Source organism: Podarcis raffonei, chromosome 4, assembly GCF_027172205.1.
Source record: "Podarcis raffonei isolate rPodRaf1 chromosome 4, rPodRaf1.pri, whole genome shotgun sequence".
NCBI lineage: Eukaryota > Metazoa > Chordata > Lepidosauria > Squamata > Lacertidae > Podarcis > Podarcis raffonei.
The window spans coordinates 66,390,854-66,404,596 of NC_070605.1; the positions used below are offsets into that span (position 1 = coordinate 66,390,854).

The following is a 13,743-nucleotide window of genomic DNA, read 5'->3' on the forward strand; positions in this document are numbered from 1 at the left end:
GTGGACTATGAGCTTAACATGAGTGCAAGGCAATGCAGCAGCAAAAGAGGCTAATGCTATTCTAGGCTGCATCAACAGAAGCTTAGTGTCGTGATCAAGGGAAGTCATAGCATCACTTTATTCTGCCCTGTGCTCAGCTCTGGGCAACACAATTTAAGAAGGATATTGACAAGCAGGAATGTGCAGAGGAGGGGGACCAAGATGATAAAGGGTCTTGAAAATAAGCCTTACGAGGAACAGTTTGGGTGTGTTTAGCCTGTGAAATAGGAGGCTGAGAGATATGATAGCCATCTTCAAATATCTAGGGGCTGCCATATGGAAGATGGAGCAAACTTGTTTTCTGGAGGGTAGAATCCGAACCAATGGATTCAAGTTACAAGAAAGGAGATTGACGGAACATCAGTAAGAGCTTCGACGGTGGCTCGGTCTCCCTTCGGAGGTTGTGGAGCTTTTTAAGCAGAGGTTGGATGGCTTCCGCTGAGATTCCTGCATTGCAGGTACTGGACTAGATGACCCTCCGAGGGGTCACCCTCGAGGTCACTTCCAACTGTACCATTATACAATTTATTAGCAGTCCAGGAACTTCCAACGCAGCAAGGCTGAGCATCTTAGCTGAGCGCGCGCGTAAAAGCTCAGCCCAGCTCTGCCCCGCGTCAGGCTACATTGCGCAACAGCAAAACAGCTTGCCAGAAAGTCCTGACAGGCTTACAAAGAGGCTTCATTTAAAAGCCAAACAGAACGGGCAGAATGCACCCACTGTGTTACATAACACGCAGGCGCAAAAGGAAATCCTCCTCCTTCCTCTCGCATTCCCCCCCAACCCCTTTTACCGGAAGAGCAAAGTAAATATTTTTTTTTTTTGTGGCTCAGGTCTTTGCTGTCACATATATATATCTTCGCAGACCTGCTTGCAACAAGAGGCGGGTTGTCTTCGGGATTTCGCCGGCCCCGTAACCAGTCTAATAAAGAGGAGGAACTATTTCTCGGGTCCGGGCGGCGCGTGCCTGGCTGCAACCTGACCCCGGGAGCTGGCCGCTGCGGGAGCTGCAGGCGCCTCACCCTCGCCGAGGGAGGCGCTCCCGGGGGACTGACGAGGCTCCCGGAAGAAGAGCCGCGTCCCGAAAGCGACCCTGAGCTTCCATTCCGGGGCGGTGGGGTGCCTGGGGGCGAGGGCGACAACTCTGCCAGGTCGGGCAAGCGGGCAAGGAATGGGGCTTCCCTGCTGAGGGGCGAGAGCTGCCCGCCCGCTCCTTTTTGGAGAGCTCGCAGGAAGAAATAGCACCGCGCCATCCCGGAGAATGGGAATCGGGGGAGATCCTTGGCAGGTAAGGGCATCTCCGTTTGTGGCGCACTTGCATGATGTGAGTTAAGTGAAAGGGGGATGGGGGCTGTCCGATGCTTTAGAATCGGAGGACTTTGTAGCTTCCCCTCCTAGCCTTTCGGTTGTATAGGCTGCTTAATCTTAGGAAAACGCACCTTTTGTTTTGTCAGTTGTTTTCTTTATTTATATACCGCTTGCTTGCAGTAGTTAAACCTCAGTTAAAAGTATTCAAAGAAGCAATAGGAGCCGTTAAAAACCATCAAAAGCATCTGTAGATATTTAAAATTAAAATTAAAAAGAGATTTAAAAAATATCAGCCTCTGTGTGTCTGGATAGGCTTGTCCAAAGAGAAATGTTTTAAGCAAAGTGCTAAAAAGTGAAGGCGCCTGCCTGGTATCAATAGGCAGGGAACTTTCAAAATGTAGGTGCCATTGCACTAAAACTGCAGAAGGATGTGCTGCTTGCAGCACCCACAGATTGAAAAAGTCAGGGGGGCATGTATTGGGTACGGTGGTCTCACGAGTAAACTGTTCCTAAGCCTGTGAGAGCTTTATATACAAATACTAACCCCTTGGACTTGGCTGGTCACAAATTGGGAACCAGTGCTGATCTCTGATCAGAAGTATTATGTGTTGGCAGGGTCTCACACCTGTCAGCACTTGTGCAGCAGCATTCTGTACTAAATGCAGCCAAGTGCAAGGGAAGCCCCACATAGTGCATTATATTATTATTATTATTATTATTATTATTATTATTATTATTATTATTATTTAAATTTGTGTGATGCCCTTCATCTGTAGCTCTCAGGGCAGTTCACAGCATAAAAACACAAAATACGCAATAAAAAACAAAACAATAACACACACACACACACACACGTGTGTGTATTGCAGCTATTCGTTCTTGAAGTCACTGAAGGCATCTTGCCCTGAAACTCCTAATGACTGCTCCCATTGACTTCATAACTGCCAGGGGCTGAGAAGCATTCTTCCAATGCCTCTCTCTGGACTCTCTCCCAGAACCACTGTGGTATAATGCCCTCAATTCCTATCCCATGGAGCTTGTCCAGGAGGGTACTATGGTAGGTGGTATCGAAAGCCATGGAGAGATCAAGAAGCAGGAGCAAGGCTGCACTCACCTTTTCCGGCTTGCTGTGAAGGTCATCCAAGGACAGTTGTTCAAGGATAGAGCACATTGGTGATGTTCTAAAGAAGACAATTCCAAAGAGTAGCCCTCATTTATAATAAAAAGCATCTAGCAACTTTCAGATATAAGCAGTTGAGGAGGACACCTGCTTTTAAAAAAGTAAAATAGTTATGCTAAAGTAATACCACAAATAGCAAGACACTGTAATACTCCAAGGCCTTTTTTTTCTTTTTTTGCTAGCGTAGTCAAACTATCATTTTGTACCCTCCCTTCTGTTTGTTTTCTGTTCTCAGCAGTGTAACACTGTCATGTTACATCAATAGTACATCAAATGATAAAAGTTGACCTGGTTACCATGGGTGTACACGGGTGGCGGCGGGGACAGATACCCCCCTAAATCAAGTAAATAAAAATACTTAACTGACCAATTGCATCACAAATAACTCAGTTCTGCCCCCCGTTACATAAAGATTGCCCCTTAAATAAATCCTGGCTATGCCCATGCTGGTTACTATTTTTATTTTCATTTTTAATTTTACTAGCGCTACTATTGTGCTTCACATTACTTAACCAGAACGAAATGCTACCCCGCCCCCCGCAAATTACTGGCCACTATTGCTAATTTAGGCTACAGTCCTATGCTTACGCTTACTTACCTTTGAACTCAATGTAAGCCCCTTTGAACTCAGTGTAAATGCATTGGGCAAAATGGGCAGACAGTAGCTCCCTCCAGGGCATTTCCTTCTCTGGGGTAGACAATTCTGGGATTCAGACACCTCAGACTTAGCTTGCATGTATGGCAAGGTCCTTCCTGAAGCCACATTTTGCTGTGCTGATTTCAAGATCCATTTATTTGGGTTGAGAAATAGAGATGGTGGTGGTTGCAGGGGAGACCTCCATAGTTTTAAATGCTTTGGAAACTGTTAATTTGAAAGAACGCAGCAGCATTTCTGCAGATTTGGTTGCATGCTTGATTCAGCAAGTTTGCTCCTACTTTGGGACGCGGGTGGTGCTGTGGTCTAAACCACTGAGCCTCTTGGGCTTGCTGATTGGAAGGTTGGCGGTTCGAATCCCCGCTACGGGGTGAGCTCCCGTTGCTCTGTCCCAGCTCCTGCCAACCTGACAGTTCAAAAGCATGCCAGTGCAGTTGGATAAATAGGAACCGCTGCGGCGGGAAGGTAAACGGCATTTCCGTGGGCTCTGGCAGTCGTCACGGTCCTCCGTGCGCCAGAAGCGGTTTAGTCATGCTGGCCACGTGACCCAGAAAACTGTGTGTGGGCAAACTCCGGCTCCCTCGGCCTGAAAGCGAGATGAGCGCCGCATCGCCATAGTCACCTTTGACTGGACTTAACTGTCCAGGGGTCTTTTATCTTACCTTTTACCTTTTATGTTTCTCAGGGTTTTATGAGGGCAGTTGTTATCCATGTACAATGATTCTTGGGTTTTGTTATATACACAGCTAGATGTCTAACGTGGACATAAGATACTGTTGATGACCTTTAGCACAGAAAATGGAATTGGAATGAGGGTGGAAGCTGGATTGTATGTGCCTATGGAGTATGGATATAATTTCAAGGGTACAGTAATATACTGAACAGCTAATATGAGAAGTAGTGAGTTTGCTTCCATGTAACTGTCTATAGGGTTGCTGCTTTAAGAGTATAGTTGAGACGGTGAATATATGTAGGCAAAAGGAGAAACTCCCTGGCTATTTTGTTGACAACTACTCTGTTTATTTTGGGAGAAAGATGCCTGCTACCATCAAGACCTACAATTCAGCCTGCTGATGGATGAGTGAGCTATTAGTGCTAAAAGCCGCTAGAAAGACATTGGCGCCTCCAGCCATCCAGCCTTTCTCTTGAAAAATGAGGAGCAGAAGCAACTCTGGAGTCCGTTTAGACGGCTACGCCCGGCTTGTTCAACAGACCATTTTGAGTTATCAGGTCAGTGCCACTACTTACAGGTGAAAGGTTTGTTTCTGTTTTTAACAACTCTCTGTTTTCATATTTATTTTTAGCAATCATTGTTTGCTTGCATATCAGAGCATTTGCTCTGACCTGTAAGATGTTTGCTTTAGCTAGATGTGAAGAGAATATTTTGGATCATAGATTCATGGAATTGCAGAGTTGGGAGGGATCCCGAGGGTCATTCAGTCCTGCACCCTGCAATGCACGAATCTCAAGTAGATCATACATGATGGATGGCCAATCCCTGCTTTAAAACCTCCAAAAAAGGAGAGTTCACCACCTCTTGTGGGAGTCTGTGCCACTGTTGAACAGCTCTTACCAGCAGAAAGTTTTTTTCCTGATGTTTAGTTGGAATCTCCTTTCTTGTAACTTGAATACATTGGTTTCCTACCCCCCAGAGCAGAAGAAAATAAGCTTGCTCCATCTTCCATGTGAGAGCCCTTTTGATATTTGAAGATGGCTGTCATATCTCTTCTCAGTGTCCTCTTTTCCAGGCTGAACATACCTAAGTCCCTCAGTCATAAGGCATGGTTTCCAGACCGTTTATCATCTTGGTCACCCTCCTCTGCAATCATTCAAGCATGTCAATATCCTTCTCAAATTGTGGTGCCCAGAATTGGAGACAGTACTCCGGGTGTGGTCTGACCAAGGCAGAGTGGGACTAAAGTCTAGATGTTTGATTTCCATGAGTACATTATTTCTGGGTGAGTGGTAACAAATAACCAAGAAACATTGGTGAGGCAGTCTGCAATAACTCGCTTTTATGTGAGTTACCTTCCATAAAGTCCCAAGCATAGACATCATAATGGGCATCTTATTAGATGCCTATGTAATTCTACCGCTCCCTTCCAAAGTTCTTTGAGCAGGCCGAGAAGGCTTTAAATAGTTTTAAATGACTGACAGATTCCAGTGATCAGAAGGGCATATTGCCCCCTTTTTAAGGAAATGCAGAATGTGGGCAGGGGTCTCTCTCATTCTCAGGCCTCCACATGTCTATCTCTGGTGACAAAGTCATTGGCTTCTGCTGCTTTGGGATTTTGCTTACCAGCTGAGCTTGTATCCCCCCTGCTCCTTCCTATCAAATTTTAGCTGAGTTGAGCAGCTGATAATAAAATGGATGGAGTGTTTTTACCCTTGACAGATGCTTCAAGGGAATTTCCTAGCTCACAGGCTTCCCCCAGAGCCTACTTTCTCCTCCCCAGCTTGTCTGCCACATCTCTGCCTACTCCTCACCTTAGAAGTCTAATACATGGTTAAGATGTGACATTTATCAGCCCAGAGTAGGGAACGTTTGGCCTTTTGCAGACTGTGTGGAGTGATGCTTTGCTGTAGTTGCTGCTGCTGCTTTTTCAGCACATGTAAAGTTTTCTTTAAGATCATCTGTGCATCCCTCTGAAGTTTCTGAGTCCTGACATGTTAATCCTCCTCTCCATTTCCAACATTCATGCTGTGAGTGCCAATTCATACATAACACCCACCCATAAGAAGGCTTGGGGGAACCCCAAGGTTTGCAAGAGTGTAAAGAAATCTTATGGGGGGGAACTGAAGGGAATCCCCTAAATAGCCCAATAAGGGCTGAGCTTGCATGAAATATGGAGGTAACATCCATTTAAAGCATTCTTTAACTGTCATGGCTTCCTCCCAAGGAACAAATTTGTTAAGGTGGCTGTGAGTTGTAGCTCTGCGAGAAATAAACTACAGTTCCCAGGATTCTTTGGGGGAATCCATCTTTGTTTAAAGTGGCATAAGACCACTATAAATGCATGATGTGGATGCGCATAACTGTTGGGAGGAAAACCAGGGAGAGGACTGGAATAGAATCCTGAACAGTAGCACTTGACCCAGTGAAACATTTTGCTGCATTATTCCATTTTTTCCACTTCATATCACTTACATATTGTGCTGTTAGAGCTGCTTGTACATTTATTCTTATTTTAACAAAATTTATATGCCGCTTACTCAAACAAAGAACCTCAAAGCAGTTTACAAAAGACAATAAAATATTCATTAAAAATACCAATAAAAGCAAACATTAAAAACCAGGTAGTTTATATATAGATATAGTCAGTTATTTTAAAACAGTTATTCTTAAATCACTGATTCTTAAATCACTGTTTAAATTCTTAATATTGCATGCTAAAATTACATGCCTTGTTAGGCTTGCTGAAACAAATAAAGTTTTTAGCAATATAGCACAAAATTGGCACCATCAGTTTCCATGTGTAGGGGCCACAGATATCAGTAATACTAACTTGGCTAACAAGTACATGTGTCTTTTAACCACACATATATTTGTTAAATGGATAATGGTACATCTGTCATGTTTGGATATATTCTGCTACATGGAAATGATACAGGTACAGGTGAATAGTCTCTGTGACTCTTAGGATAGATGTGCCTATAATTGTAGGCACGTGGTTGGCTGCTAGTATTTATTACGTTGTGGCTAAGAAATAAACCATGAGCATTGCAAAAATCTTAGGTAAAGAATAACTAGAGCCATTGGATACATTTGGGCTCCTGGATAAGAATAACAAAATGCTCAAATTCTCCAGTTTGTTGAGCTGAAGGCACCCTATGAGAGAGAGCAGCAGCGTCTTTTGAGGGAGCCTTCAGTTAAAATACTTTGATCTACAGTGATGAGAGCAGGATTTTTTCCATGAGTCACTTTCCAAATATACTTCTCACATAGAAGTGTATGCTGGAGTAGGACAGAATAAAGGGCATAATGCAAATTGCAGACCCTAAAGGTCATTGACAACTTTGACACCAGACTATGTCAGGAGCAGACTCTACAGATGACAGATGCCAATTAGTATTGTGTTTAATATTGTCTGCTGGAATAAGACATCACAACACCAGGCAAACCTCAATAGAAAACTGAGGAAGATGTGCCACAACAAGTCCAGTGCAACTCCAAAACTGAGTCACGTTTTACTTAACTTGAGGGAAACCTTGAAATATAGAATTAGGAAGACTCCATGCTGTACGTGCCAGAGATCCACTGTGGTGTGTGTATGTGCATTTATGAAATCCTTCTGAAGTCAATAGGACCTCTTGAGGATGAGACATGGTGGGTACAAATCTATTTTTGAGAGTGGCATCTTTCTTTTCTTCCTCCCTCCACCCCACCCTTCTTAAAACTCTTTTCACACAGTCAATGCCTTATTTTCCTACTTTCATCTCTTTAGCCTGTGCATGCATCCAGCGCAACAGGATTCTAGGAGGGAATGGGCCATCTGTGGGCTCCTCTCTGATCCCCATCTCAGTCCCATTATGCTGCCTTCATGTATACATAGGTGGTGCGGGAGAGGGAGGCAGGGCTCCAATTCGTTTTTTTAACTAAACCAAACCATGGTTTAGTGTGAAAGACCAAAATTTCCCAGAGCAAAGATCGTGGCTGCAGTTCTCTTTCCCCAGTTCTGCTGTTGTTCTGCCACCTGTGGCTAAGCTGTTATTTGGCTCAATGTTGCACCCGAACCTGGGCTTGTAGCTTTCGTGGCTCCAAACCAAAAGCTATAATCACTGTTTGTTATTGGTTTACTGCTTTTGGTTTGCTTGGGGGAGACATACTATGAGCCTGGGTTTGGGTGTAACACAAAGCCAAACCGTGTGGAAGCGGCAGGAGGGCTGGATGAGGAGCGCTGTTGCCACAGTCTTTGCTCTGGGAACCCACAGATATGCTCATTTGCACTAAGACATGGTTTGTGTGTGTGACCTGGGTTGTGCAAGCAATGTGCCTGCAACACAAGTGGATCACACTCTGCTTGTGTGTGCATTTTAACCAAACTTTCACTGTTTGTCTGTTTGTTTTTAACAAGGCATGCTATCTGCATTCTGATTCTTATGAGTAAACCACACAGTTTTATTTCACCACTGAGATGGCTCTAGCATCACTGCACAGCTACAGCGAAACTGATGTTATGTAAGCTGTCGTGTTTACCAGAACTGCACTGTGGGCTAGACTCTGATTCCTGCTTAAATGGGTTTCTTAAATTGTTAATTGTTCTAACAAAGACATTAGAGCTGCAGAATGGTTACACCAGTGTAGCTGAGGATCAAATTTATTCTTCTTCTTCTTTGGCATTATGCAAGTAGTTTGAATATCATCATACAGAAAAAAAGATAACACATTTGCAGGTTTGTACAACCTTACGATTCTGCATGTTGTGTATGCTTATCTGCAAGTATGATGGTAGATACACAGCTTTGGTAAACTGTGTTAGTACAGTCTCAGCCAAATCCTCGTCCCAGGGGAATCCCTAATGATTTCGCTAAGATTCCCTTGCAAGAAAATCTGTTCATGCAGACTTATTTTCAGTGCCAGAACCATGGCACATTAGTTTTGTAATCACAGTCTGATCATGTAATGGCTGCATTCATTCAGAAGCCAAGAACCTTGGCTTAATAAACTATTCTGTTCATGCATTCTGGTGCATGACTCTTGCTTTGCTCATCACCTCAGCCTTCCCCTGGCATGAAGGGGCAAGTGAGCCAGTGTAGCATGAAATCGAAACCCAGAATCCTGGTTTGTTTCTGTCCCACCTGCCAAGTCACTGGCCAGGGTTCAGTTAAGGTTTGCTGTTGGCTTATAAATCCTGACTTGTTAGGGACGAACAAACCACAGTCCAGCATTTGGATGTCACCCCAAGCTGTTTTGTGTACCTGCTCATGCCAGGTGGAGAGTGAGGTGGAAGAAATCAGTATTGTGCACAGTATAATTTGTTAAGCCAAGGTTTCTTGGCTTATCGTTACATGTGAACGCGGCACTGGGTCAGTAAGGCATATCAGTAAGTGGAGATTTCTGAGCCAGAGGGCAGATTTGCACCCACCTGCTCCACGCTTACCACAGTAATAGTGCCTTCTGCCTGCTCGCCTTCATTCCCATTTGCTGCAATATTTCAGACTCCAGTTCCTTATCATAGCTACTGAGGGTTGGCACTCACCCAGCAAACAGCATTAACACGATGGCACATAAGGAACTTCCCATCCATCAGTAAGATACTAATGGGACCAGAGACTTACCTTCTTTTGGACTTGCCAACTTCACGTAGCAGCTTGAAGGGCCCATCTGTTCAAAATAGAAAATGATTGAACGATAGGACTCTGAACAGTATGAGATCTACAAACCTTGAGAACAACCAGTTGGGTGTTTGTTTTTGGAGTCCTGAGACAGAGTACCAAAAAAGCATCCTGAAAAGATGTATTGTGTCCTTCCAATTTTGCTTTGATCTGTGCCTTTTGCACAGGAGTGTGGTAGCACCGATCCTTTGGAACTCCCTGCCTATTGATATCAGGCAGGCACCTTCACTGTATTCCTTTTGGTGCCTGCTGAAGGCATTCTTATCTAGACAAGTCTATATATTAAAACTTCGTGTGAGTTTTAGTTTGTTTTAGTCTACTGTATTGTTGTTTTACCTTTCTGTATGGTTGTGAATTTTTTAGTGATAATTTCATTGCTTTATCTTTTCTGTAAACTACTTTTGAGTTTTCCCCAACAATCAAGCGGTATATACATTTTATGAAATAAACAAATAGAATACAATGATATTTCACCAATGTACTTACCATGAAGGTTCCTACCTATGTGCTTTAAGCAGGCCGGTGCAGAGATTGTCTGAGGCCTCTGCAGGAATCTTATTCTTGGCTTGACAGTGTAAAGCTGTAAGGCTCCTGGCAGAGGCCCCAGGCCAGCTCAGCCCCCAGAGGCCTGGGACAAGGCTACCTGTCCCCCCTGCACGTGCCTGGCTCTAAGTACCATGGATGTGAAAACAAGGAGTTGTAGACTACTTCTCTTTGCATACACAACATCATGCTATTGCAGGCAGTGGAAACCAGCAGTGCAAAAGCACAGAGTGACTTCTAAGCTCAGTTCCTTTCTCACCACACCCTTCTCACTTGTTACCCCTTGTCCCTCTGGCACCAAGACATAATTTGGGTAGTATGATTAGTTATGAGTTGGTGTCTTCCACAAGCACATGGGCAGTCTTTATGTTTACGTGCTGTTTATTTATTTTTGTATCTTACAGCACAGCCCTAATCATGTCTTACTCAGATGTAAACCCTATTGAATTCTGTGGGGCTTACTCCCAGATGTGTGGGGCTGGGATTAAAGCCTTAAATAATTAATTACCACGCAAGAGCAAATTCCAATTCCAAATCCAATTCAAAAATAAGCTGTGCGAACTCCTGTATATCTTCATTTAAAATGTAAGAAATGTTTTTAAATGCCATGGTTTTGCCCCAGGTAAGCAAACCCCCCTAACCCCTTAATTTATACTGTATTTTACTAAGACTTTATTCCCTCAAAAGTTTAATAATTAATAGGTTTAGGGATAAAAATAGTCCACACACAACCCGGCTCTCCCTGTGACCTTGAAGCATAAGGACAGTTGATAACAGCCGTTGTGGCTCTGTAATATTTCACAACGTTTCAAAACCTAAAGATCATTCTCTGTTCCTGTGCACAGTCGGTTCCCCAGAAACCTCCTCCTTAGAATGTTCCATTACTCCTCTGGCTCTGAGCCCAGAATGAAGCTGCTAAAACACACGCCCTCCTTCTTTTTCTTCCCATAGCACAGAAATGAGTGCTGTAATTGACCTATGTCTAAAATGCAATATTAGACAAAACTACAGGTTCCATACAGACATGTGAACCCGTGTGTATGTGTGTGTTTGCCCCCCTTTAAAAAAACCCTGAATGTAGCTTCCAATACTGCAAATTTCAGTGTAGAAGTGGCAGGAATAAAAAGCCTGCTCAGCCAATATTTCTCTGACCGTTTCTCTTCTCAAAAAGCCACACACACCCCAGCTGATTTTTAGCTTACATGAAAAAAAGATAAGGCTGTGTTTCCTTACGAGGTGAAAAGCAATGGAGTTGTTTTGAGGGGGGCATGGGGAACATCCCAGATGGAAAAGTTTAAAAGAGCTCCTTTTGCTCTGGCCTGGCATATGGCTTCTTCAGGCAGCTGTAGGGGCCTCATTGTTTTGCAATCCAGGCCCAACCATAGTTTTCATTGGACCGCTGGGGATGTAGCGGCCAAATGCAGGAAGAACACCCATGAGAAATGGGTGAATCTACCTCATTCATACTTTCTGAAACAGTACCTGAACCTATGATTCTATGGTTTCCCCAGTGAAATTCGCACTTCTCTGAATTTTGTGGTACAGTTCTCTAGCCAAGTAATGTGTACAAAAATGCACACGCTAGGGTAAGGTGTGCTTAGAAGTGCTCAGGCTGTTTAACCCTTAAAAAAAATCTTCTTTCAGAACCCTGTTACAGGACTGCTCTCTGCCAGTACTGAGCAAAAGGATGCTTGGGTACGAGATAATATTTATAGCATTTTGGCTGTGTGGGGCCTGGGGATGGCCTACAGGAAGAATGCAGATCGGGATGAAGATAAAGCCAAAGCATATGAATTGGAGCAGGTATGTCTTTGGATCACTATTTACTTTGTGTTATGATATGTAAAGATGAATTTATTTATTACTTACTCTACAAGTGAATAAACTATCATTTTCAGTGCATAGTGAATCCTGCTTAATTTATGGGTGGTGTTAAAAAATTGGAAAGTGGTAAGATCAAAGCAATGGATGAGATTTGGGGGAAGCAGCCGTTTGATGATTGACTTCATAAATCCATTACCCACATTTGAAGGACAACTTTGTACAGTAACGATATGTGAGCTTCTATAGCTCCATTCACAAGCTCACCTGAAACAAGCTCAATTTTAGGCCCAATTCCTAGCAGGCTCAAATTTTGACATTTTGGGTGCATTTCAAGTTTCATGGAAGCCAGATTTCCTCACAAGTTCCTTCTGATGCCCACTTCTCAAAGCTCATCTGACTTTTATAGCAGCAATGGCAATCTTTCTTTCTTTCTTTCTTTCTTTCTTTCTTTCTTTCTTTCTTTCTTTCGTCTGTCTGTCTTTGTCTTATTCTTTGCTATGGCCTCAGAAACTCAGGAAATCTTTATGTCTTAGGAGGTGCTGCAAAGCATAATGTGAATGCTGTTGCTGTTGTTTTTACTGTTACTGCCACCACCACCACCACCTGGTAAGTTTCAGTGGCAAAAAGGAAGAGGGTGACTGAAATGGCAGAGGGAGCTAATTCTGGGCCTGGTGCAGAGCTAATCATGATCCAAACCAGAAATATTTGGGATTTGCCTTGTAATTAGCTTGCCAATTTTGAATGAGGAAAGCTCATGCTTCAAATTCCCCAACTTTGAACTACAGCAGCATAACTCCATGCACCAACATTTGCCTGCTGTGTCCCTGAGGAAAATTCTGAGCTTCTATTTATAGCATAGGAATGATTATTTTAAAAAAATTCTTTTGGTTCTGTGACCATCCAATCACTTTAGCCGTGACATAAAGCAATTGCTTATTGTTCTAGCTTGTATCTTTGTCATAAAATCAGGTTACGCAGCTGAGCAAATTGTTTTCTTAAATGTATAGGATGGTTTTGTAAATGTTCTCTTTTTTTTTACACGAGCATTGATCATTAGTTATTAAGACCCAAAATAATGTTTGCATGCTTTCTTTAATTATATTCCTGCAGAACGTTGTGAAACTGATGCGGGGACTTCTGCAATGTATGATGAGACAGGTAATGATAAACTGGATGACTTGTGTTCTGTTATTTTCAGTGGCATGACCAGATTTAATGATACCAATGCAATTTTAGGTGTGACGAATGGGATACACTGCGGAAGGCAGGTTCAAACAAAGTAGTACTTTCGGTGTACTGAAAGTAGTACCTAGCTGTTCCTCTGAAACCATTTCCACTCTTGGGAGGGAAAATGCATTTTGGACTTTGCAAGCTAAAATGAGTCCAACTAAAATGAATTTAAGGGCAGCCTGCCATGAAATGGATATTACATATAAAACTATTTTAAGTGCATGTTCTATTTATAGAGCATACCTCTCTAGTATAAATGAAACAATCCTCCTTCTTGGAATTGCAATACGCTAGTGGCCTGAAGGAACAGTGGGAGTTATTGTCCCATGCAAATTGCAGGTGTGAGAAGACCCTCACTCTGTTTATTGCACCAGAGTGCAAATGACTGAAGACCTTCAACCACCCCCCATGCCTAGGTTCTGGCAAATATCATCCTCTTCCCACACTGGCTGTTTCTGCAAGAAATATTTTGCACTTGAGAGCAAATGGTGTTGTAATGGTTCTAGGGGTTGCTCGTGCGTAAATCAGCGCCACACCTGGCTGGGTTACCTGGGTGAACTCTTTCTGTCCGGACAGCCACTCACCCGTGGCTGTCTCAATCGCTGGCAGAATCCGTCAGTGGGCGTTTCT

At 43.3% G+C, this 13,743-nt stretch overlaps 1 protein-coding gene across 4 annotated transcripts in view; it reads left to right on the top strand.

Annotated features, from left to right (window-relative positions):
* The first annotated feature begins 1,189 nt into the window (after nt 1-1,189).
* Nucleotides 1,190-13,743, top strand: part of PHKA2 (phosphorylase kinase regulatory subunit alpha 2) — a 56,275-nt gene continuing 43,721 nt past the window's right edge. For all 4 annotated transcript variants that reach the window (XM_053387100.1, XM_053387101.1, XM_053387102.1 and 1 more), the window contains exons 1-4: nt 1,190-1,325; nt 4,216-4,410; nt 11,704-11,862; nt 12,994-13,041. In XM_053387100.1, the coding sequence (XP_053243075.1) occupies nt 4,333-4,410; nt 11,704-11,862; nt 12,994-13,041 (285 nt within the window). In that variant the 5' untranslated portion in view covers nt 1,190-1,325; nt 4,216-4,332. The remainder of the gene's footprint in view (nt 1,326-4,215; nt 4,411-11,703; nt 11,863-12,993; nt 13,042-13,743) is intronic.